The sequence below is a fragment of the Mycteria americana genome, chromosome 3, assembly GCF_035582795.1.
Source record: "Mycteria americana isolate JAX WOST 10 ecotype Jacksonville Zoo and Gardens chromosome 3, USCA_MyAme_1.0, whole genome shotgun sequence".
NCBI classification, from domain to species: Eukaryota; Metazoa; Chordata; class Aves; order Ciconiiformes; family Ciconiidae; genus Mycteria; species Mycteria americana.
Window position 1 is genome coordinate 98,492,605 of NC_134367.1, and position 25,762 is coordinate 98,518,366.

Below are 25,762 nucleotides of genomic sequence, written 5' to 3' on the forward strand. Positions count from 1 at the left end.
TTAGAAATTGATGCTCATTATTTTATTGCCTTGGGCCACCAGATGCCGTCTGTAAAGCCTCCTTAGAGGCTAACAAGGGAATAGCTAAGCAGTCTTACTGCCAAAGTAAGAACTGGCAGAGTAACACACTAGATTTCAGTAGTTTAACAACCTGTGATTTAACCAACCCTACTGTAGGCAAAACCACAATTCAACAGGACAATTGCATTAAAGTCTGAACAGCAATACTTAGAGGGGAGGACGTAATAGTTTGGGGTGAGAGTAATTATAAATACCTATGAGCATAGAACTGAATGAAGATACTACTTTAATGAGGTGATAAAAGCTCATATTTTATACATCTATAAAATATTACTATCAGACAAGCAGAAGACTCAAGATACAGCAAAAGAATAAAAGTGTTAATCTCAAAGATCTGTGTTATCATGGTAAGTTTCAACCCGTCCACTAGGATCTTCTCATTCACTTTGAACTGTATCAGTTGCTGCAAACCATTACCTTTAAATACCAGTTAACATTAGTGCTAGAACAGCAAAAATCAAATATTATGTACATTTCTAGGCAAACAATCAGGCTGTCTTTACCTCTCGTCTCATTCCAAGTAAATGTATTATCTTCCAGAAAGTAATATTCACAAATGATTTTAGAGAAAAGTTACTGTACGAAGACACAGAAGTTAAAGTTCATAAAAAGACTAGTCAATACAATTAGACAGAAGTTTGCTTGTAGTTCTTCGTATCCAAGACCTTCTTGCCACACATTGAGCAGATGCCTACAAGCACACAAAAAGTATGCAAATTATTTTAAAATCATTGAAGTTTTTCTTCAAAAACATAGTTGCTATGTTTTTGTAAAGATAATTTTTTAAAAAAATTGTTTAAATGAGCTCTCATTGACAATCTATCTGTGCATTGTCTCACCAGATATTGCAAATTCAGAAGTAATAATATGACTTACAATACAAATTAGTATTTGCAGCATATGTGTAATACTGCCACTTAAAAAAAAATAAGCTCTATTCTGAGAGCATTATGATTCACAACACTGCCCGAAGCCTCTGTAATTTGCTGGAATACTGGAAGAGAGCCAGGAAATGCTCCCATCTGGCAAACAGGTAAAAATGGTGTATTATTAAACTTTAAGTCCTGTAGCCAGACCGAGGCCTGAGATGGACAAAAAGTAGCTAGGCTAAGAAAATACAGTCACCAACAAACTGACTGCTAAATGGAAGATTAACAGGTGGGGAGCTTCAGACAATTCAGAAAGTTGAGAATAACACAGCTTCATAGAATTCAGCTATTTATAGAGTAGTAGAAGTGAGAAACAATGGACACCAAGAATGCTTGAGAGTTGAAGTGAAGATGACCACTGATGTCCCAGAGCACTTTGACCTAAACCCAAAGAATGGCAAGTCAGAAGACTAGAGCAGCAAAAAGTACAAAAGTTTAGCAGGGGCACAGGGGCGGGCTGTCTCAATGTTTCCCTCTTCTTCTAAAGCAGAAGGGTGCTAAATCTTTTGTCTGGTAGGGCCACATCTCATTTTACAAGACCATTCATTAGCAGGCAAAAAAAATGTCAAGTGGCAACTACTCCTGTTAACTCTCTCCAAATTGTGTGCCTTCATATATTGACATCACGTGACTGGACACATATCTAAGAGTCCATTAGGAAAGAGAACAGCAGGGAACATGCCCCATGATTTCCTTTGGAGAGCAAAATCCAGCCCACAGGCTGCTCGCTTCAGTTCTAGATTAAGCAGTAATTAACTTTAGATTGCCTCTCAATTTCAGAGATACACAACAGTTGAAGCACTAAGCCACATGACTGCATTTGCTTCAAGAAACATGCCACAACCATGTCTTTGATGGTCAGAAGTAGAACCTAAAGCATTTACAAGTTCTGAATTTTATGAAGAAACCAGATGCAGCTTGGAAGGATACACAAGCAGACAAAGACGAAATCCTGAAGCTCACCCAAATCAGCCATAAGTTTAAGAAAGAGAACAAGGTTCTACCATATGGCATTCAGGCAGCCATCTGGTGAGCATCTAGCAACTAGAAAAGGCAACCCTCCTACAGCAGGCTGCTAAGCCACTGACTCAGTGACACAGTACACATTTATAGAACAATTAAAGTAATTTCATAAACAAAGCTTACTACTGGTTAGCTGTAGCTCTACATCTAACAATTGGTTAACCCCATGTCTGTGTGCTATGTGGATTCCTCGGTATTAATAATGTGACTGAGTTCGTGTTGCTTTTTTTCCCCTCCAGGAATTACAAGTTTGAGCCCTTTTGCTTACCTACTCAAAATCACAAGACTAGTAAAAGTTTTATATCCTTAAGGCTCTCCGTCAAATTTGCTTGAAATTGGTTTTTTTTTTCCTCTCAGTAATTTTTGAAGAGTTTTTAACAATACTGAAGACTTATTATGAATATGGGAGATAGCTTCCAGATACAAGCAGAATTTCAGTGCAGTCATTCACACATTAAGTACAGAAAGATTTTATATATTATGTACTACACAGTGCAATATCTTGCTCTGTAGGGACAATGATTATATTCTTCTTTTTCATTTTTCAGTTTCACCCGAAGCCAAGCTTGACTTACAATGAATCAAGCATGTTCACAACTGGACCAGAGACTCCTTTTAGAGAAGTGAACCTCTCACTGGCTTATGTTAAGATACTGAATGCATAAGAATACATGCAGGCACAGAGACAACGATAAGCATGATTTGCCTTCAGAGACACTTTCTTAATTGCTTTTACAACTTAATTTATTTTTTTTCCTCTTTGCCTTTTATTCCCCAGGTATTCTACTTTTCTTAAGCTAGCCTATTGCTTTACCAAGATCAGAAGTTGGATTCTTGGTTGTTTTGTGGTTTTTTGGGGGCAGGTGGATGGGTCTGGGGTATTTGTTTTGGGGGGTTTTTTGTTTGTTTTTGGATGGTTTGGTGTGGGGTTTTTTTTTTTGAGACCACTATTTAGAGTTTTAGATTTAGCTATTATAAAAAGGGGAGAGGGGTGAAGGGAGCAGAAAAGGGACTGCAACAAGCAATTGAGTTTTACAAAATCTAGTATTTTTTTTTAAATAAGAAAATTCAAACTTGCTAGATGACAGTTTTCTATGCAATTGCCAAGATTAAACTTACAGTTACTGTTCCAATTCTACTGCTTTAGATACCAGAAATATTCTAAAAGAAGCAGAATCACAGAATTACTTAGGTTGGAAAGGATCTCCAGCAGTCTCTAGTCCTGCCCCTGCCCCACTCAAAACACGGCCAACTCGGATGAGGCTGGCTCAGGGCTTTTCAAGTCAAGCTCTGAATACCTCCTGTAGAGATTCCACAACCCCTGTGGGTCCCTGTTATTACAATATTTGACCACCCTCACAGTGAAAATTGCTTTCCTTGTATGTAATTAGAATTTTCCACATTCTAACCTGTGTACATTGTGTCTTATTCTACTACTGTGCACCTCAGAAGAGTCTGACTCTTCTCTACGCCTTCCTGTTAGTAGCTGAAGACAGCAATTAAATCTCATCTTAGCCTTCTCATTGTAAGGCGAAACAAATTCAAGAGTTCCACTTGCTCTCTAATTTCAAACCAAACTGGGCTAATTTGGTACTCAGTGAAACTCACCTTTTTTATAGGCACATCCTTGACAATAGTGAGACCCTGGCTGATGGACAGAACTCTTACAAATCCGACATATTGCAAATTTGTTCTTTCCATAAGGATCAAACCTGGGAAAAAGGAAAAGTATTTTATTTATACACCTTGATATAAAGTATTTCCTCTGCCTCATCCTAAAAAGTCTAAGCCAGAGGGCACAGACAGAAACTCCAACAAAAACTATAATTTAGAAAAGGGACATAAAGGATTATTTCTAATAAGCTGCACAAAGACTACAGAAAAGCTCCCACTTTCCCCATTAAGAGAGATTTCTTGCATTACAGACAAAAACTTAACAAAAGCAGAACTAAAAATGTGTCTTTTTATTAAGATACTAGACTATGTTGAACTTAAACATCTTGCAGCAGCACCTTGCCCCACTGCATAACAGAACGTCCCCCGGACATTCAGGAAATGCTCACGAGATTGTACCGGCAATCAGCACAGAAGATAAGCCTTCCCAGCTCCTTTCCTAACAAAAGCATTAAACCCTAGCAATTGCAGTGAGAACTGCAGTAAAATAGTTGCCCACGCTCTATGATTCAGCAGAAAGCACCCATGAAATATGTATGGACATACTTTTACCAACTAATCAAATGTCATAATCCCCACATTTTTTTTTTTAAGTGTATTTTGGACAAGTTTTGAGCAGTTGCCCAGATATGCAGGAAACAGGCCTCAGTTACAACAAACTGACTTTTTTTAGCCAAAATCAGTATTAAATACTAACCTTGCCTTCTTTGAGGTCAATGCCTTGTTTTCATTTAACTTGCGGCCACCGCTTTCTACAAAAAGAATAAAACCATAAACCAATAAATTTCCCAGTTCCAAGCATACTTAAAAAAGCTTAGTTTACAGCTTTTACGCGAGTGCAAATAAAGTCACAAAGACAGATAAAACATATAGCACAGCGTTAAAGCACAGGACAACAGAATACTTTATACTGTGCTCTATTTGTGTATCATCGTTCCATACAAAGAGAAAAAAAACAGACAAGTTCAATACTGAATAGCTCAGGGTAAATAAATTCCCAGTGCATTAAATCAGCATAGGAGGGAAACTGCAGGAATTAAAAATTAACCGGATTAACTATTTCAAATCTTGGCCTTAAGATCATAAGATAGCTCCGGTGCCCAACTGGCTTTAAGATAGCTGAAAAACAAGTGTTTAACCTCCCCAAGATTACCTGTAGTGTTTCTTGCACCATCTTTCCACGTGTCGGGAGTAATTACCGTACCGAGTTTCTTCTCACCTACGTAAGGAAACATTACAAAGGGAAAAATTAAAACTACACTGACTACACTGCGTTAATACTCACACCAAGCGCTGCCTGCAGGAGAATAACAGCTCACGCACGGACACTCCCGGAACCGCCACCTACAGCCCACCCTATACAGCCCAGGACCCACAGCTGCTGCTGCTCAGCTCAGGGGACGCCCGGGACCCCCGAGGGCAGGGCCCGGCGACTCGGGCAAGGCCCCCCACTCCCCCGGACCGCCCGTACTCACACTTCTCGCACACCATGGCTGCCCCCACCACAACAAACAGCCACTTCCGGGCCCGCCTCGGAACTGACGCGCAGGCGCCGCCGGTTTCCGTTGCCGGGCGGCCCCGCGTGCGCACCGCGGCGGCGGCGGCGACGCTGCGGTAAGAGGCGGACCGGCACCTCACCCCCCTCACGGCCCGGCACAGGTGCCGCCGAGCGAGGCCTGTCAGCAGGCCGCCCCGCCGCTGTCTCCCGGGTGAAGAGGGAGCGGTGAGGAGCGGCCCGGCCCGGGCGGTTGGGAAAGCCCAGGCGCGGAAGGGGCTGAGGCGGTTCCCTCTGTCAGGAAGCGCGCTCGGTGGTGTGAGGGGCGCCGGTGCGGGGGCAGGCTGCCTGCTCGGTGCGAGCGCTCAGCCCGCCCGGCTCTCATAGCGCAGTGCTGCTGTGTCCATGGGTTTGGGGTTGATTTTTAAAGGAATGCCATTCTCCTGCCCCAAAATAATCACTTTCACCCCCAAACTAAGCTCAGAGCTCTGCCTTGTGTATTGCGACTAGGAGAAATCTTATCCTCTAGTGCTTCTGCTGTGTTTCAGTAACGGGGTGCGACTTGCTGTCTTGCAGGTGGCCGGTTAATAGGGAACACAATGAAAGAAGGAGAAATAAGGAGGCTCTTGGCTGCCAACCTCCTCTGTGTTTTTTCAGTAATTCTGACAGCGATTGTGCCGGCTTTCTTCTGGGACGGATTCACAGTTTTGGGAACACACCTTGCGTGGCTGTGTATCTGTTCTGTTTGTGTTAGTACCCTTAATATAATCTTGCACTTAGTTCTTAAACCAAATCTGTCTCCTAAGAGAAGTTCGTTTGCTCACAAGGTAAGATTTTTATTCTTAAATTGCTACCAGACAATACGGAGGGGAAGCAAATTCTTTCACTGAAATAATCAAATGAGAAAGAAAGAAGACAATTTTTGGTGCTGAATTCTTGTTTTCCATGAATGAGCTGAGTGTAGCACCTCTTGAAAGAAGTTCTCCAAAATTTTCGTGATGTTAAACTTTCTCTACCTGTAAATAACCTGTTCAGGTGAGCGATTCTGTGCCTTTCCTTTTTCTTGTCAATATATTGTTGTCTGTAGTCCCAGACATTGATCTTCCAACAATTTGCATGGTAGCAAAATCGGCAAGGTGAATGGGTGCAGAACTCATTTCATAGTCCAGGCCTGACCTTCAGCATTATGAAGAAACACTTTTCTCATGTGTAGTTATAAGTTTCTAATTACTTTAAAGGAAGAGAAATAGTTTTTAGAATTTGAGACATAAAAGAGAGACTAGCTTATTACAATTTAAACAAAGTTGGTAAATTTTAGTAAATGACATGGAGAAGTATTAAAATGGCTATATTTCCTTGGATGATGAAATTTGCATACAGAAGAATCTAAATCTGGGAGAAATTTTTGTAGTTACAGTTTGTAACGGGAGCATTAAAGATGTGAATCCCCATGAAACAGGTTTGAACAGAGTGAATTTGGAGCAGCACACAACTTGTTCAGGAGTGGGGGAATACACCAGCATCTTGAAGTCAGATGGATAGTCTTGCACTCCCAGCGTGCTGAGTCAGACAAGATTTAGTGCTCTGATGTGGTGATTCTTTTAAGTATTTAAAGCAAACATCCCTGAAAGCAGTATCTTTGTATGCAAAGCTTCTGTCTAGTTTTGCGGACTGAGGGGGATGTGAAATACACAAAGTCGTTATGGAAAACAAGTATTTTAACCATCTGTGATTTAAAAATGAAGCAGGCTTCATGTTCTGGGTGAGATTTCATCCCAGCCTAGCATAAGGAATAAATATATAAAAAAAAAAAAAGTGTTCAAGTGAAATTATGGATTTCCATTGGTGACCTGATCAGAACAGACCTAACCAGAACTGTTTATCAAGTGGCTATGCTTCTATATGATATAGTGAGTACCCAGAAACTGTTGTTTAAATTCGTAGAAAATTATATGTGTTTTGCAGATTTATAGTAAGTCATGGACATTTCTCAAATGGATTTAGAATTTAAGATGCCAAGTTCAAAATGTAGTGGTTTTTAGTTTATGTAATTTTAAGTATTACATTTGATTCTGAATGTCTTTTTTTTTTTTCATATTACATATTTTCTTGCTTTTAAATATTTTTTCACTGTCTGTGAAAGATGCCTTTTAATGAATGGACATAACACTCAGATGTAAAACAGAAATGTGAAAATATCCAATAAAATTATCTCTGTTTATCTTGTCATGTCCAGTTACGTTTTTTGTATGTTTGCCTTATTATAATAGGGTGTATGAAAAAATTTTAGATGGAGTATGATAATTTTTAATTAATTATTTAAAGTATTAAACATAGGGAAAACTGTTTTGAAATATGCCATACTATTATCATACTGTGCTGTAGCTGAAACTAAAGAAATAGGTAGAGTACAATGCTATTGATAAGGTATAGACTATTTATGTTACTCATGTTCTCTTTTCTTTTAAAACATTATTCTGATATTTTATTGCTCTTTTTTAGATATCCAGATTTCTAAAATGCTGTATATACTTTTTCATGTCTTGCATACTATTTCATGCGATTATTGTTCTTTATGGAGCACCTCTCATAGAGTAAGTCAGAAGACCCTATCTTTCTCTAAACGTTTTAAGGGGCAGTTCTTGCAGATATTGGTATAAGTACTTGTATATTTCGTGGTACATTGAAAGTTAAAGGATAAGCTCCTGGCTGGAGGAAGAAGGGCAGCTGTTTTGGGTTTTTTGTTTGTTTTTTGGGAGGGTTTGGGGTTTTTTTGTTTTTTTTTTTTTAGAAGCTGGCTCTTATGATTTTTGCATATATGGACATGTGTTGTTCAAGACAGTTACAAACAACTCCCTTTACTTCAATATTGATGTTAAACATAGGGGTACAAACATTTTTTCCAAGTTTCATTTAGTCATTTTCCCCATAAGATTCTAAAACATGCATCTTGCATATCTTTCATACCTTTGATATTAGTGTTTTAATTTTTAGCAATGGTTAAAAAAGAAAAAAAAAAAAGGGGGGAGAGGCATGAAGCAGCCTGATTTCTGAGAGAGATACTAAGTTACTGACTAACAATGCATCGTGTAGTTTGGTTTCATGGTTGCTTCCACAACATCAAACTAGAAAAATAAATGGAACAATGAAATAAATATCCAAGCATACTTCAATTCAGAATATCTAAGTGTACTTCAATTCAGAACTAATGTTCTATATGAGGTACACCTATGTTTTTTCAAATGTTACAGATGTTAGGCATTTAAAATAATTACTGCATTTCAGTCTTTGTTGAGATAACAAACAGGTACTGGAATTCATTCCATCTTTCTTCACTATTCTACAGAGTAAGAAGAAAATACTTTATTCTTCTGCATGAGGTTTAAGAAAGCATGCATGCTTTCATGAGTTGACTTACAGGGGTTTTTTTTTTCCTAAATCTTGGAACTCTTTGAAAATCAGTAACTACCTCACTTAATTTTGTAATATTCCTTCTTTGTAGGTCAGTGACTGAGACATTTTTGTTTGCAGTTCTCCTGTCTACCTTTACTACTTTACAATGCTTGTGTATGCTGGGACCAAACATACAAGCATGGATACGGGTATTTAGTAAAAACGGGTAAGTTCTATTCTAAAGTTTCTGATTTTACCCAGAATAGAAATGGACAGAATTGATGTAAACAATATATCATGGATTTTTTTGTAAAGGAAAAATTCCTGAATTATGGGTGGTTTTCATATTTATAATTACAGGCCTATGAAAGCTTTTCTGACAAAGAAAATTATTACTTATTTTGAAGACATTGATTCAGAAAACTGGCTTTTTATTTTTGGTGTCCAGACACTAAATCTCACTTTATATGTGTTTGAAGGAAGTAAAGTTTCAAACGCACGTTGTACTGGTGTAAAACCATTGTGCAGTCCAGTACGATGGTGGTCAAATAAAGAGGAGACCTGAGACTGAGCTGTACAGGGAGAATCTTGCACATGATCCAATAGTACCTTCTTAAATACAGCTTTTAAAGTAGGAATAACAAGCCAAAACAAACACTATTTTAACAGTATTTTTAACTTGAATACAATGGTGAAAATGATATATAATTTTCTGTGGTCTTAAGTATGTAATCTTTACCCATGCTCTTTTTGAAATTTCAAAGAACGCTGTTTTCACTGTCAGAGTTTTCAAGCATTAATTTTTTTCAAGGGTATGTTTAAAGTAAAATGAGCCTTTTTACCTCATTTTCACCTCAGTGACAGCCATGACATTAGCATGTATCAAGGATAATGTCTTTTTCAGAAGTATTCTCTCTCTTCTGCCTTTTTTCACTCACTAAATAACAGGATTGTTGAAAGACTGGGATGCTGAAACATAAAGAAGCCCCACATATGCTTAAGATTTAATAATGTTAGCATTCATTCCCTTTTAATAGTTCGTAAGGATGAAGTCTCATCTCAAAAGAAAGTGAAAGGTTGTATAATGCTGCTGACCTATGGAGTTACTTTTGGTTTAAACTTCTGTAGAGGAGGACAAAAGTAGACTTTTTATAGTAGTTTCAGGTATTGACTTTTGGTTTATCTCAGTTCTCAGCTTACTGAAAAGTATCTTGAATCCTTATTCAAGTCAGTTATGCTTGGTTTTTTATTTTCAGTGGAAGGGTTGAATAGACTTTAATAAAAGCTTGGAGTTGTTTAGCCAAAACAAATCATTGCTGATTCACTTAGTCATCTTTGGAGGTTTTGCAACTGGAAATAATAGTTGAATTGAAGTAACAGATGTTTGACAACAATCTGTCTTTGTGCCAGGTTAGGCTTTGAATGCCTGTCAATTTCTTTCTTTCCTAGTCTAGATCTTAATGTTATTTCAGCACAATTATTGCATAGGAAACAGAGTTGTCTTGTTTTGGCATTTTTGCTGTGACAACTTGTACATACTTTTTACTAGTGAGCCATGTGATATTATCTGAATAAAATGTCTATTTAATAATAATGTTTCTTTAGACTAGCCTTTGAATGAAAACAGACTACAAAGAAATATTGTAGCAATTTTTTTTATGGATTGTAGCAGGCTGCTCTTTTAAAAATAATCCTGTGTTTTTCCATTTGACCTCATGAATGAGTTGGAACGTCTTGCATTTAGGCATGAGCTGAGTGTAGACATGATGTATTAAAAGGCTGTCTGTAACTTAACCATGTGGAATGAGGTGGGACTGGTTGAATGGAGGAAAAGGATGGTTAGGTAATATCAACACAGCTGTTTGCCTTGAAAGAAGAGTTTAGTGAATTGAATTGTACTGGAACAGCAAGCTGGAAACTCTGATTAAGCGTATCGCTTAGTATGAAAAAGGAATTAGTTTTAAAAATATTTGAATACGATTTAGACTTAAGTAACTACTGGCATTTATTTTTATTACTTTTATTTCCCTATGCAATATTTATAAGATCAAAATGTGTTTGTGCTATTGCTATTGTCTTTGCAGAAAGACAGAAAAAGACATCTAGAAAAAGAAAGTTTATCTTGATACATCAAGTGTAAATAAGTAACAGAGATTAATTACCTAGCTATTGCTCTGGATAGCTTTCTGCTATGTTTTAGGTGGTCTAGTGTGAAAATACTGATGTGTGTAATGTCTTGTCATAGGACTATTCATAAAGTTACATCCAAGTAACTCGTATGTAATCTATTGCATCATAACAGCTATGGTACAACTGAGTGAGCCCAACTTAAATATTTTAGGGATAATAATGTTTTGGGGATAAATAATAATAATTTGTAAAGTGCTTATTTTTTCTGCAGAGATACTTAATTAGCTTTCTCTGTTTCTACTTGCAGCACTTGGAAGTGCAGTCACTGCTAGTAAAATCACTTCTAATACGGTTACTACAAGATCAGTCTTTAAGTGCCCATGCCTCTAGGAGGTGGATTATATGTGTCATCTCATAACAACATGTAATCTGTGACACTGCAGGTTTATTGTTTGTATTATAAAGTTTGGGTTGTCGGTGGGGTGAAGAGGAGGTGTTGTCTGGTTGAGGTTTTTTTGGTTTTTGTATACATGAAACAATTGCATGAAACACAATTGTAGCTCAGACAGAAAATTGCACATGCTCCGCATTTTCAAACTGAGTACACTTTTTAATTGGAAATGTTGATTTGATGGACCAAATAGGTTTATTTTTTAAATTATTTTAAGAAATTTGAACAATTTGTTCTTACCCACATGTTTCTAGTCTACGTACACATAGAAGGTGTGAGAAAAGTAAGTTTGTGTATTCTACATCATAAAAACTTCAATTCTAAGTAGGCTGTAAATAGGGCTCTTTTCACTAATTCTGCATTTGGGAAGGGGCGGGTCCATGCCAGCTATCTCTGGACTCTGTATTCTGACATCTAGTGTTGTGACCAATGTCATGATGCCGATCATATGCTATCATGTGCTGCTGTAAGCAGATAGAGGGAAATAAAAGGTACAGAAAGGGTTATCGGCACTCATGGAAGCAGGTGTCTATTCTTTAAATGGCTTTTCAGTAATTGTTGGCTGAAATAGCCTCCTGCATAAAAGCCTTTAAGAAATCAGTTTTCAATTGCTGATTCTTATTGCTCCTTTTGGAGACTGTATTTCAAATCACTACTCTGAGTATTGTGTTGAAATTTCTGGTATAATAGCAATTATAAGATGTCACCTGGGTAGGAAATAGATTTTTTTATTTGGAGCTTGCCAAAAAATAGTATAAAACCATAACTTTAAGGCTCCTTCCAGTTTTCATTTTACCTATTTTATCACCTGTTTGTGAACTGCATACTCTTACAGACTTGGAAATGTCCTTTGTAAAGGTAGGCATCATCAAATGCTAAGCGCTGCTTACTGTTTCAGTCCTGCTGCAACCCAGAATTCCAGATCTTGTCTGTCAGGAGCTGTCTTAATAAATTCTTTTATGTTAGCTAACTTCTTAATTCAAATGTTATTTAAAACAGCACTTAATGTATTGTATTATTTAAAGGGGTTAAATAATTATTTTAGACTTTAAAAGGCCTTTGTGCCACTAGTGATCATTTATTATCTTAAATATTGCTAGTTTTGCCTGCAGAATGATCTTAGTTGTAGTTTATTCATAGTAAAAAAATAAAGAAACTATAAAACTCAAAGTTCATAAATGTCGCTGTAGTTGTTAGCCTCATGCAAATGAGGAGTTTATGTTGTGGGTTAATAGGTTAAAGAAACCCTGCAAAAATCCAAAAATGAAGGGGGAGAAAAAAAAAGGTGACATTCCCCAAGGAAAAGAGAATAATCAAAGCATTGTTCCTTTGGGATAATGTTGGAGGACAAGTCAGGCTGTATTTGAGTAGCGAGTGTCCATGCTGCGGAGTGGTTGAATTAGCAGCTCAAAGGGTTGCCAAACTACCAATGGCTGTTCTTCACTTGGGCACGGTGCCTTGCTAATTGTGTTGTTTTGCTTTTGGACTCAGTCTGATATCTCCATATGGTACAGCAGTATGTGTGTAGATTTACCAGATAAGATGTCTTATGGGGTATAAATGTACCTCAGTCAATCCTCGGTATATTCTGCTGGCTCTTTTACTGCTTTAAGGCTGTAGTGAATGTTCTCTTCCCCATGCTGCCTAACAGCTCTCTGCTCAGTTATTCAGCTTCTGAAAATAATTGACAAGAATTTTCTATGTGCAGACTCCTAAACAGTTTTATAGTTAAATCAGGACCTTTCCCTTTAAAAAAAAAAATCTCAAGCTGGTAGGATTGTGAATTGAAATGGAGTGTTGTAAAGGGATGTGTTATTGTAGAGGAAACAGTTCTGCTCAAAATGTCAATGTTGCACCCTAAATATTATAATCTGTCTGACCTTTATTTTGCAAACAATGAAGAATGTTTGCTTTACACTTGTGAGCCGTTTGGTCAATAGCAAATGCAGCAGTGAGTTAGGTGTACTCAGAAGTAAAGTCAGAAATTTTAGACTCTTCAAAACAAGCTGTAGGGTTAAAGCTTTCATGTCATGCAACCTAAACAGCACATGTGAAGTTCAGAGTTTCCTCTCCATCTAGTCGTCTAGCCACAAAAATGCACAACTTTTTTTTTTCTGTTAGCTAAAGCTTGGTTTGTGTTTATAATCTGAGATGTAGATTCAGATCTCTTACCTTACTGATTTGGAGCAGGGATTTCAACCCGGTTCTCAGAACTGTGCCCCACTGTGTTCTGAACTTCTGGTGGTGTTGTTTCTTAATTGGTACCAAGTACTCAAATGTTCACAGCTTGAGAAAAGCAAAGCAATCACTTGGTAGATGAATAATGGACAATAAGAGCTTATCTGTTAAACAGAAACCCAATTTTTCCAACACTTTTGAAGTCAGTAGTGGTAGAAGACTATAAACTGAGAACTGAAGTCATTAACATCTCTTATGATATGGTATGTGCCACGATTGGCAATGCAAGAGTTTTGCATTAAATGTTTTAAAAGTTTTGCATGCAATAAATTTATCCTGCAGCCAGTATACTTGAACTTGGATGCAATGTTGCTGAAGGGCTGCAATGTGCAGGTTACATTTATTTGCAATGTTTCTTTTCAGTTGATGGAAATTTGCTTTGTAATATTCATATAGTGGACTTCTATTTTAAATTTCAAATTGTCGTAGTCATCAAATAATAACAACATGTCTACACCATAGAGTACTGGTGTAGTGACTGGTGTAGAGTACACATGACTGTGCTTGTGCTTTTCTGTACAAACCTATGCTACCCTTTCATGTCTGCTTCTCCCTGCAATGCACACAGTATCCTTGTGATATTTTCATTTGCTCAGTCAAGCAGCGTTTCAAGCTCAGTAGGTGTATTTCCAGGTAAAATAAATTAGCTTTTGCAGTAAACACCTCAAGGGGAAAAGAATCTCCTGAATGTGTGGTAAAGAAAGATTGTGATTATAGCTAAAATATGCAACTTACATTTTACATACAGTTTGTATCTTTTAGGAGAAACCTGCATGCTATTTGTAAAATATATGGATTTTTATATCTGTTTGTAGTCTCAAAAATCTTGGGAGAAATCAGATCTAACATTCTGACATGGTAACTTCTGCTGCTGTTGAAATCTTGTAACACACTGTTTTTACAGAGCTATGTCTATCTGGGAAAGCAGTCTGCAGATTACTACCATGTGCAGTATACTTGGAGCTTGGTTTGGAGCATTTCCTATTCCTCTTGATTGGGATCGGCCTTGGCAGGTTAGTATGTACACCTTTATCATAAATATAAAAATATTTTCTGGATATGCATGCCACACAAAATTGCTCGGAAACTGTACAGGCATATTGGACTTACTCATAAGCTGTTCCTACAGGGTTATGCCAAACATTTAAAAAGTCCTTAGAAGCATCTGTGCTTACAGTGTAAGGATGTAAAATGCAAAATTTTTACCTCCATTTTTAAGAGGTTCTTTGTTATAGATTTATGAGTGTCTGTTGCATGCAAGTTTTATCATGAAATAGAGCTGTAAGTATTTTGATAAGAAGAAGCTAGACAAGCAGGAGGAGAAACGTGAAATGATGAAGGTGGCTCCACATTTGTCTGCCTTCAGTCTGGTAGCTTTTATTGTTTATGGGTAGGGAAGGAAAGATGCTTTCCTAGTGTTTTAGTTCCCCTCTATCTTCCACAAAAGCACTTAACAGAATGCATTTGAAATGGATTTGGATTGATTTGTGGAAATGGTGTGGCCAAAGCACTGTACTAAAAACATACCTTCTGATTTCAAAGGAAGGCAAGTATTAGCTTTGTAGTTGCACAATAAAAGATGTGAAGCTGGCATTGCAGATTCTGTCTTCATAAATTCAAATGTCTGTGCTGTTTTCTTAATATTTTTGTTGGCATAGAGAAATGATTCCATTAAACATAACTGAAGTCTGCAATTGCCATAAAATGATGACTCTAGCAACACTTATTCCTAAATGTCCTCAGTGGATATTTTCTTTCCTCAGGTTACCAAACTCACACTCTCAGCTGAGTAGTATCTACCAGGCCTGTTCTTAAGTAGACGGTTTCAATGGTTTCTTTCAGAAATAAGTGTAACAGGCAACACACTTTTCTCTCTGATATTGTAGAGACATTGTGGCTTACAGCTGCAATGGAAGTTTGTCTTCCATAAGTAGCCAACAGTCTGCTTTTATGCCACCAGCCTTTCTTTACAACAGTGTAAAGAGATATTAAAACTTCTGTTTAAAAAATAATAGAGGAGTAGGTTAATAATTTTAAGTAAAAAAATCAGGTTTTGTTCCCTAAAAACGCTTGGGTTTGCTCTTGCAAGATGTTTCACCATCAATGTGACATAGGTATGTGTTGGCACTACTTAATTGTTGGTGGACATGAATGTAACCCAAAAATCAAGGGATTCATTGAAACGCAATCTCCTATCTTCTTGAGAAGTCTTATTCACCTTCCTATTCCAATGAGAGGCAAGCACTTTTTTCTTGCTCAGCTAGGATTTTAAAATGGCATGTCACATCTGGCAGGTTTTACGTTATTCCCAAAATCCTGAACTTTGCTAGTATGCTGTGCACCTTTTATGCACCAATAATATAAGGAAAACTTAAGTCAGAAGGCTCTGATTAACAAAACAAAGACACTAATAGATTAAGACAGATACTTTAAGTACAGTTAATTTTTTACTTTATTTGTCCATTCCCCCATCTTCCCATAGTAGGAGACAAAAGTTTGGTGATGCTCTGGCAGCTTTTTCTGTTTGACAACTCCTCCAAGTCAATAAAAGCCAAACATGACTGATGAAAGTTAAGCTCTATAATCTATACTTAGACATCTACAAAGATATTATGTGACTCCTCAGAACAGCAAAGTATCTTCAGAAACCTCAGATACCATAACTTGTCACTAGCTGTTTGTGGGCATGAATGCTCCCCAGAGAATTCAGGCAGCAGCAGAAACTATATGTCTTTATTTCCCTTTTCCTTCACCATCTCCACCCTCACTTCTGACATACTCCTGATACCAAAGTTGGCAGGGGAGAGTTTCTGACTATCAGTTCCTGCAGCAAAGCAATTTTCCTGTGCCTAGGAGATTGCGTTTCAATGAATCCCTTGATTTTTGGGTTACATTCATGTCCACCAACAATTAACTAGTGCCAACACATACCTATGTCAGATTGATGGTGAAACATCTTGCAAGAGCAAACCCAAGCGTTTTTAGGGAACAAAACCTGATTTTTTTACTTAAAATTATTAACCTACTCCTCTATTATTTTTTAAACAGAAGTTTTAATATCTCTTTACACTGTTGTAAAGAAAGGCTGGTGGCATAAAAGCACTTGCCGCTGTGTTCTTTCCCTTAAGTTCCCCTCACTTTTTGCCATCCTCGCTTCACCTTTTACCTTGTAGGGTTTAAAACCGTGGGGTGGGGGAAGAAATCTTGCTTTCCATTTTGGGTCTGAACTGCTTGATCATTACTTTAATCATCATGTGAGCAATTCAAGAGCAGCCGTAGAGAAGTTTGCTTGTCAGTCCTGCAGGCTGCCACTTCAACTGTCTTTGAAAACTGCAGTTTTAAGTGCTAATTTTTTAAGATCTGCTGTATAAGGGGAAATGAAAGAAGTTCTTGTTAAAACGTTATGTAGTTTTTAAAGTCAAATTATCTCAGCAAAGGAACACAGTGAAGCACCAAAATGGTAAATCTTCAAGACAGAAATGAACCTCTTCAAAGTAGCTTGTTAGAGATCCTGTTCACATCTCTCAGATGTTTTCAATCACATATTGATAATTTAATATTTTTGTGAAGGTGATGTCTTAAATATGGGTCACCAAGGGACAGAAAGGGGGTGGGGCGGAAAGTGTCCTGGCCAGGCATTTTCAATAGTTGCCTAGGAAACACTGCTTCCCAGTTCAGCCAAGCTGAGATATACATGAATCAGGTTCTCTGGAAACACTGAACTTCATACAACAGTTGACATCAGTCTTTTGTCATTCTATCCCCACTGAGTATTATGGATTCAACAACACAGGTATTGAGTTGTACATAGTAGCTCTGCATTGCTGTCTCAGAAATCTTCAGAGCCAAGAGACATTTCCGTTGTTCTTCAGAAGTTCACTGGGCACTAGCAACAAAATGCCTTTTTGCAAGAGTATTCCTTTTGCTACCTCATTTCAGGTGATTACAGAAACTCGTAGATTCTTTCACTGTAGCAATGAAAGAGGAGAGGTGCTTTCTGTGTTGTCTTCAGCCTAGGGCAGGGGAAAGAATAATGGCCCTCAAAGGATTTTGCTGTTGTTGCAGATCTGCTTCGTTTGGGAAGAAAATCTTTAATGCAGATTGCCTATCTCCTGAGTGACTGATCCAACCACTGACTTACTGAACATAAAAATACCTGTACATAATGCAGTTGCAGGAAGAGGTTCTTTATTTAAAAAAAAAAAAAAATTTTTTAAATCCCCCCGAAAGACATGGACTGTCAGTGTTTTGTATAGAACCTAATCCAGCTGGTTTGCTTATGGGAACACCTACAGATTAAGTCCCAAGCAAGGTCTGAAAAAAATCATGTAGATCTTAATGTAGGCTTAAAAGTAATCAGAGCCCAGTCAAAACCAAATTACTTCTAGGCATCTGCAGTATTAAGTATTAAGCTGTCATGCTTTTGACATCAGCTGTTTCTTGTATTAGCCTAAAAGCAGAGAGCTTGAGGATTACAATTTTGGATGTACCCTTCTCAGATCCAAAAAGGGACTCAAATGGAATAGCTTAGTCTTTGGACTCAAGACCATCTTTTGAGATAAGAACAGCTGATTCATTAGTGATTGTTTTCCTTTTTGTGTGTTAGACTTTTTGTTGTAAACATTTTTTTTTTTTTTTAATCTGTAGTGGAAATGGTTCTGTTCTAGAACAGAAAATGTGTTGTTATAGATAATCTAAATCTTATTATAAGATTTAATTTTTAGGGCAAGACTAAAGTGGTATTATCATTTTAGAGAGCAGTGTTAAGGCCTTTAAGCCTGCTGGTTGCAAAATCTGGTTCTGATGTTTCTATTGGTTATGGTTAGTGTTTGTGGTGTAACAACGTGTTATGGAAACACAGCTGCATTTGTACCTTTAGCTTCAGACAATTAATTATTTAAGGAGTGTTGCGGACAAGGCAAAACCAGTGCTACAAGAACTGGATGGGTCAACAATAGTTGAGAAGTATCACATGATAAAGCAAAGCAAAGGCTTGCTACTGCTGCCCTTGTGCTCTGTTTGTGGCCCTGAAATGTCAAAAGTTGGCAAAAACATCTGACATCCAGCAGGTGCAGAAATGCACTGTGAGTTTGGAATGAAAAATGCTATTGCTATTGACTTAGCTCTGTTAGAACAATCATATAATATAACCTGAGGTTCACACAAAACCTTAAGCACTGTGTCTTGAATTGGTATATTTTTCCACTTGATCAGGATTTAGCACGTTATCAAATTAGTGTCTACACTTTAAACTGTAGACAATTTCAGAGTGTCTACAGTCTACTTTTAAATTGACTGTAGTCCAGTTCAGAGAGTGGAGTATGTAAAGCCATTTCTGTGAAGTCAGTTTTTTTCATAGAAATGGCTTCAAATGAAAATGGCCTGTAGTCACTGACCTGAAGCAAACAAGAGGTTGAAGGAAGGAAAGAGAGGAAAGAGGAAGGAAGAGTACTGAGGATGCCGGAACTCCAGTAAAGTATTGAATAAAGCTGCCTGCACTTTTTTGTAAGGCACCTGTTGTCTGAATTGGCACACTGATACATATGGCAGTTCTTCTGATGTCACTTTGTTGCTGGTTTGTGGCCTTAAAAGAAAAAGCAATCGAGGGCAACATTAGGTTCATTTTTTGCTAATCTATTTCCCAGTCCTTAGCTGTCTGTATTGGGACTAGCATGTTTTCCTGCAATCTTAATAGAAGAACTGAAAAATTATATGGTAGTCATCTCTTTACATCATGGTTGAGATGTATTAGTAGAAGCTGAGAAGTTTGTAGTATCATTACCTATATCTTACCTGATCAGAAAAATCAGATGTCAATATGTCTTGTATATCTTTCACTAGAATCTGGCTTTACTTCAAAGTACTTCAGACTTCTGTGGAGTAAACTTGGTATGAAATTCATCATCAGGAGTTCCAATTCATGTGCTAATGGCTAAAACCAAAATGTTACTTCATCCTGAGTTATTCATAAACCAAATAAAACATACTGGTTCTTTACGCATACCTCTTGTGACACACAACAAAACCAAGATAAATACAGATGTCTCAGAAAAATCTTCACTTTATTTTCCATGTTTATGTTTGAAAAATATCTCATACAGGGGATATCCAGATTAGTGGGCCTGTCTACATTTAAAAATAATACTGTAAAATGCATTTTTTAGCACACAACAACTTTTATGCTAAGTAAATATTACTTAACAGGAACAGAATATTGTTTTGGAAATAAAATTACATTAATTATCTGAATAATGTTTCAGAATGGAAATGAAAAATATATAAAGCATTTCTGTTAGAAGTATAAAATATATTGCTGAAAGTCAGTCGGTATCCTGATGATTCATTGTTTTTCATTGTTCTGTTGTGGTTCTTAAAGTAACTTTTTAACATAATTTGGCCATGCCTATTGCCCCTCTGCTAGTTTTCAGAAAAAAATATTTTGTAACTATGCAAAACAGTTGGTCAGGGAGGCCTACTCTATGGTTGTTCCTGGTTATAGGTCTGCAGAATTAAGCCTATCTCAGACAAAGGTAAAGATAGTTGCCTTACAGGAATGCAAGTTAGTCTCTACAGTAGTTACATTTCTGTATTTAAAACAAACAAACAAACAAAAACACCAAAAAACCCCCAAACTTTTAAAGACTTACTCTGTAAGACATGTTTCAGTTTATTACAAGCGTCAGACTGGTAGAATAATTTTGCCAATGTTTTGAGATTAGTATCTAATTCTTAAACAATTTTAAAAATAGTTTGCAACATTTAATTATGATCATTTAAATAAGGCTATTCAAGACGATGTTCAAAACGTTTAAAAGAGTTGTACATCCATCTCTAGTTCCCTCTAGCCCTCTGGTGCACAGTGGGGTACAGTTAGTTGGACAGTTCTAGCAAAGAAATAGAAAATAACTTCCTTTGTTACAGTTGCTCAGTTTTTTCAGATTGCCTATTTCAAGTTGATGGTGTTCTTTTAATAACCACATATGATTAGGATCCTGGCTTCATGCGTCATCTGAGAAGTGGCACCTTAAAGCACACCACCACTGAAACAGAACGGGATCATTTAGGTGTTACTAGACACATTGTGACACATCCTTTCTCTGCTCAGCCTGAGGTAATTTAGTTGCAGAACAAGATGGTATAATTAAAGCCCAAAACCTTATCAGCATGCTTTATATGCAGTGAAACTAGTATTCCAGACACCCCATTTGACATTGACAACAACTAAATTTTGGAAATTGTGAGGTTCCTGGGTTTATTGCATGTTTTGATAACAAACTTTTAAAACATGTCCCTGGATTTACTGTGTGCATGCCCAACCATCTGGGGTTTTTTTGTAGCATAATCTTGATCTGTAGTACCTGTTACTAATGATAAAAAGTGACTTTGAAACAATATTCTGCCTACAGTGTTTTCATATCATTAGGTAAAAGGAAAATTGATGTGTTCCCACTTTATACTGGATACCACAAACATGATAGGTAGTGCTGATATAACTCAAATGAGTTGATTGACTGCCATGTAATTTAGCCAATGTGATTGTAAATATTAGCCTAGATACCTCTCAGACATTTGTAACCTGAAAAATAATCTGGAGAATCTTGGGTACAGTTCTTGGTGGTTACTTGAGTAAGCTGAAATAGGACTATAAACTTTCACACTACTTTGTTATTCTTAACACAGCTCAGAGAGCTTCCTTCTTGTATTTGCTTTTGGATCTACTACCCACTGTGAAAGTTTTGTTGTAAAAGAAGTTGCTTTATGTGAGTAGAAGGGATAATATCCAGTGTTTGAGTTTTTTTAAACAGAGGTAGAAGCTTGTTCCACTTTAGTGTGGTTATCATTGTTTATTTAATGATATGTTTTCTTAATGTAAACCTTAATGGTGAGATAAAAGGCAGTTATGTTTGCTATAATTTAGAACACAAATCCATAAAACCAACTTCTAGTTACAAATGCCAGCCTGAAGAAAACCTCACACTTTCTTCTTCTCGGCATGTGCTTGTCAACACACGTATTCTGTACAATATGATAAGACACTTTTAGTTAACATGTGCATGCAACCAAAATAGATTAAAGGCATGTACTGAATTTTTTAAGACAGTACAGACTAAACAATCAGGAATTTAAGGCGTGTTAGAAACAGGGAGGGAAAGTAATTGTGCTCATTTATTCAGTTTTAAAATGAAACAAAAATTATTACATAGCTTTCCAATTGACAGTCAGAAATGGATCTTTTGAAGTAGTAAGCATACAAAAAAATCAAGTTTAGGAATATGAGAAAAGCACTCATCTAAAGAATGGGACGAGTTTACAAAAAAAAAGTAAGTGCAGTAGATTGCCCCACTTTATTTGCATTTGTATAATTAAAGTTCCAGCAGTCAGCTGCTTACTTTATAGTATCTTTAAAAACTTTATTAAGGTGTTGCTGCTCTGGCCTATAAGAATCTGGCCTTTATGTCCTTATCAATGTTTATGTAATTGCCATTGCATGGGATGCAAGTTACAGACTTGGAATAGATGGCAAAACTGTCATGCGGTCAGAATTCTGGTTTAACTAGCTACATGTATAGTACAGCAGAGCTAGATACCTTGCTGGGATCCTGCAACACGCTCTGCTTTCCATGCAGTATGCTAAGCATTCTCACATCAGTTCATAGGTGTGCTAAAGAGCGCTGAGGAAACTAGCTCATTTGTGTCCCAAAAGGCTGGCAATTCCTATTTTGAGTCCTTATTCTTAAAATTAGTTCTAATATATACTAGAAACCTTGCAGTTCTGCAGTGTCTATTTAGCTAGCCTAAAGAAATCTCTAAGTCCTATCACTGCTGCCAGATGAAAAGAAAAGGCAAAAAGAAAATTTAAATAGCAGAAGTCAGGATCATTTTGCATTAACCACTGGCTCATGCTCTGTCCCTTAAAATGCAATTCTTGTGCTTGTTAAGCATGTAGGTGGAGATTTGTTTTTGCTAAGCTGCTGTTCAGATTCCTAGTAATCGTATACAGGTTGTTAAAATTGCCCTTTTCCACATGCATTTGATATGTAAACTGACTCTTTATGTCAGTTTAGGTCTTGTAGCTGATGCTTCCCAGCTGCTGGGACAGACAAGACATTTCATGACAGTTTCCTGAAGAATGTTCTGTCCTGTCTCCTGTGCTCCCCACACTCTTCTCTCCAGATCAACCTTCTTCCCTCTCAAAAGAATGCAGTTAGGCGATGTTGCCTAACATCTTATTCCCCTACTGCTGACCCAGCCTACACATGACATCAGTACTGGGGTAGGATATGTCAGCTTCCTCACAGCAGAAGGGTGCATAAAGTAGGAGAAACTGAGCTGAATAGTTCTCAGGGGATGAGAGGGGTGTATTACAAGTTGCATACTTTAAACAAGCAGAATGGAATCTCTTAGAACGGGCAGATGGATATTAGCTGCTTAGATTTTTATCACTTAGAGGCAGTTCATACCAAGTCAGGGAACCTAAACCAAGTTTAAGAGATAATATGAAAGACACGGAAAAAGCAGGCTGATCAAGCAAGTCAAATTCATTTAAAAAGGTCCAGCAGAAAGTGATTGGGTCTCAGAAAAACAAGGCCAGCAGCTAATGCAAAATAAAGCAACCCACTTTCATAGACAGACAAAAAGCATATGCAAGGGCTGTTATTTTAGTGCAGCTGATGTGCTTAAGAGCCACATCTTAATCTGTCTTTGATAACTTGCTGCTTTAGATATACCCATGGGTGCATCTGGCTATATGTAGCCTGAAGGCCACCAGTCAAGAACAAAAAGTGCACAACTACTATCATTACCTGTTTGTTAGGGGGTTTTTGTCCTGCCTTGAGGGTTAGAGAAAACAGCATAAGGACAGCAGCGTTCTTAAGTCCAGGAGCTTCTGTGCTTAGGGATTTTTCAAAAGGCCAGTCAAACTGCCTTCAGAACTACTTTGGGCCATGTGACCAGCATAAGAAGAATGAGTATCTGGCCTAGTACCCTTCTGTTCTATGCCACTAGAAGGGATGAGGTGGTGTTTCTTTTTTGTCTCATTCATAGACAGTAAGATGGAGTGTTTTATGGTTTCTTCCCTTTGCCGCCTGTCTTTGCCAGCTGCCATTGGTGAGGGTTGGATTTCAGAGGTCAGACACTCATGTGTTAATTGAGACAGTCTGAAACTTCTGTAAGGTAACAGTGATTTTTAAAAAGCAAAGCAAAAATTGAATGTTTTGGAAGACAGACAGAGGCAGAATTAATATTAAAAGTTACATAACTATTGATGAACCATGTTCCAAGTTGCAGTTCAGTCAGATAAAAGAAGCTACGACAATCATCAGAGATCCTTTTAATCGTACCGACAATTGCCCGCTATACACAACATACCAAAAGACAGAGAGTCAATGGGTCATCAGGGATATCGACTCTCTAGTTAAGGGAACATGAAAAATTTTGAGTCCAACATCCACCTATACTTCTGAAAAGCAAACAGGCAACTACAGATTCACCTAATGTAGGTAAAATTTAATGAAGGATCACTGATCACTCAGAGAATTTGATGTAAAAAGACCGCTGAGTTATGAAGCCTCTGTCCATAGTTTTGTGGATACTAGACTGGAATTTGATTTCATCAGTGGATTAAGGACGACTCCTGTTCCAACTGAACATTACTGAGTGAGCAGCTGGGGTTGCAGGGACTTTTTTATTGTTTTGTCCTTTAAACATGTGTAATATGCAAAATGCTAGAAATAACTTAATTACATTTCATTTAAAAGTCGAAAAGATCCACCTGAAGCATAAGTTTAGCCAAGGCCACAAACTCATGTGAGTTTTAAATATACATAATACCTTACCATGCTAAAGCATCTCAAGGCTTTTTATAGAAGATCTACAATACCACTGTTAAATGAATGAAAACAAGCAAGTCTTTGGTTTGAGAGGCAACAGCCAAAATATTCAGCAACAAAAACAAGTAGCAGAGACAGAATGTCCAGAAATGGAAGAATGAAACAAGGTCAATAAAGAGTACCTAAGGCACCTTGTTTATAGTCATCTTTGCTACACTCCTTAAGACCTCCAAATAATATATAAAACTGCAAATGCTAAGGAATGTGAAGATGAAACAGCAGAGGACAAAGTATGTTACTCTTATTCCTAGTTAAAATTCCCATGATCAAAGGATGTGAATATATTTTCCCAAGTGATAATGAAGTAAAGAGAAGAATCAGAGCTAGGAAAATGAATGAAAGGAGGAACCAGTACCATTAAGAGTAAGTTCATTTGATATTCATGAATTGCAAGTCAAAATGAAGTAGAACAGAAGGCTGGACACTGAGATGTGGATATTTTCTTTAAAGTCTAGTGCATTTCTCAGTCTCAAGTACTACAGAGGGCGGAAATATCCCTCTTAATTTAAAAATTAAAAAAATAGGAGAGTGCAGTCTGTACTTGCTTCAGGAACATGCACTGTACAGCAGGAAGTGCAAAACTGCCCTTGCAAAAAGAAAATGCAAAGGAGAATTTTGAAGAGGGATAGGAATTCAGTTTATTCTACAACAAATATTTGTAATAACCAACTTGAGACTTTCATCAAATGCAGTATGTAGTTGACTGGTAATATAAGCTACATCTGAGGACAGACTGGCGGTTTTGTTTTGGCCACTCCTCCCTGCAAATCAATACCAATTTAAAAAAAAAGGGGGGCAGGGGGAGAATCCCATTACTTCTTTGCCTCAGTACTAGATGGTTTGTGAGAGTGAGTCAGCTGTATTGAGTCAGTTCCCTGTTCTTATACTAGGAAATAGAGCTTATAATTAAAGCTCTCTTTAACATAACTGGCTTACTACATGTTTGCTGAACTGGGTGCAAGATGTTCAGTCAGTTTCCAAATTTTATGTTCCCTCCCTACTGCTAGCCAGAGCGAAATTCATCCCTTTGCCTACTTTTCAAGACAAAAAAAAAGAAAGAAAAACCCTCTATCCATCTCAGTCTCTGGCCTTATTTGAGTATTAGTTCATTTATACACACCTCTAAAAGTTTTAGAACTCCATGAGAGATTGGAAGGAGAAATCGCCAAGAAATCTGTAGGTTTCCAAGCGTGTGCAGCAGAACAGGAAGTTAAGTTAGCTGAACACTTCAGGGGATATAAATACTTGTAAGTTTTTTCACGTAGTTTTGGGAATATCGAACTGAAGTCTGCAATAGCCAGAAGCCTGGTTACATTTTAATGCATATTAATTAAAAACTGTACAACAGCATTTAGTGTTTATGAAGATGATTGTTACACTTTTGGCATTTTTAGGAAAGCACATCAAGCTTTAAAGTAGAGTAAGACTGTACTGTCTTTCAGTTACCTAGATTACACTG

The 25,762-nt window shown here is 37.3% G+C and overlaps 2 protein-coding genes across 6 annotated transcripts in view; one reads left to right on the forward strand and one right to left on the reverse strand.

Moving 5' to 3' along the window:
• CRIPT (CXXC repeat containing interactor of PDZ3 domain) lies at positions 1-5,334 on the reverse strand. The gene is made up of 5 exons (XM_075496255.1): positions 5,183-5,334; positions 4,861-4,926; positions 4,405-4,459; positions 3,642-3,745; positions 1-772 (listed from the first exon to the last, which is right to left on the reverse strand). Exons 1-5 carry the CDS (start codon positions 5,196-5,198, stop codon positions 708-710), a joined length of 306 nt encoding a protein of 101 aa, XP_075352370.1. The 5' UTR covers positions 5,199-5,334; the 3' UTR covers positions 1-707.
• Positions 5,264-25,762, forward strand: part of PIGF (phosphatidylinositol glycan anchor biosynthesis class F) — a 20,955-nt gene continuing 456 nt past the window's right edge. Inside the window, exons 1-6 of one of the 5 annotated variants that reach the window (XR_012774818.1) lie at positions 5,264-5,321; positions 5,779-6,029; positions 7,705-7,796; positions 8,705-8,821; positions 14,319-14,427; positions 23,513-24,666. Coding sequence is in view for 4 of the 5 variants with exons in the window: in XM_075496251.1 (XP_075352366.1) it covers positions 5,802-6,029; positions 7,705-7,796; positions 8,705-8,821; positions 14,319-14,427; positions 23,513-23,575 (609 nt within the window). In the remaining variant the exon portion in view is untranslated. Of the gene's footprint in view, positions 5,431-5,778; positions 6,030-7,704; positions 7,797-8,704; positions 8,822-14,318; positions 14,428-23,512; positions 24,667-25,762 lie in introns of all 5 variants that reach the window. The other 4 variants (XM_075496251.1, XM_075496248.1, XM_075496249.1 and 1 more) reach the window with 4 other exon arrangements.

Bases quoted from the DNA above. Each gene is read 5' to 3' on its own strand.
- CRIPT (XM_075496255.1), bottom strand. The intron at 4,460-4,860 runs GTAATCTTGGGG...TTCTTTTTGTAG, and splicing joins TGGTGCAAGAAACACTACAG to AAAGCGGTGGCCGCAAGTTA. The intron at 773-3,641 runs GTGAGTTTCACT...GTGTGCTTGTAG, and splicing joins AGGATGTGCCTATAAAAAAG to GCATCTGCTCAATGTGTGGC.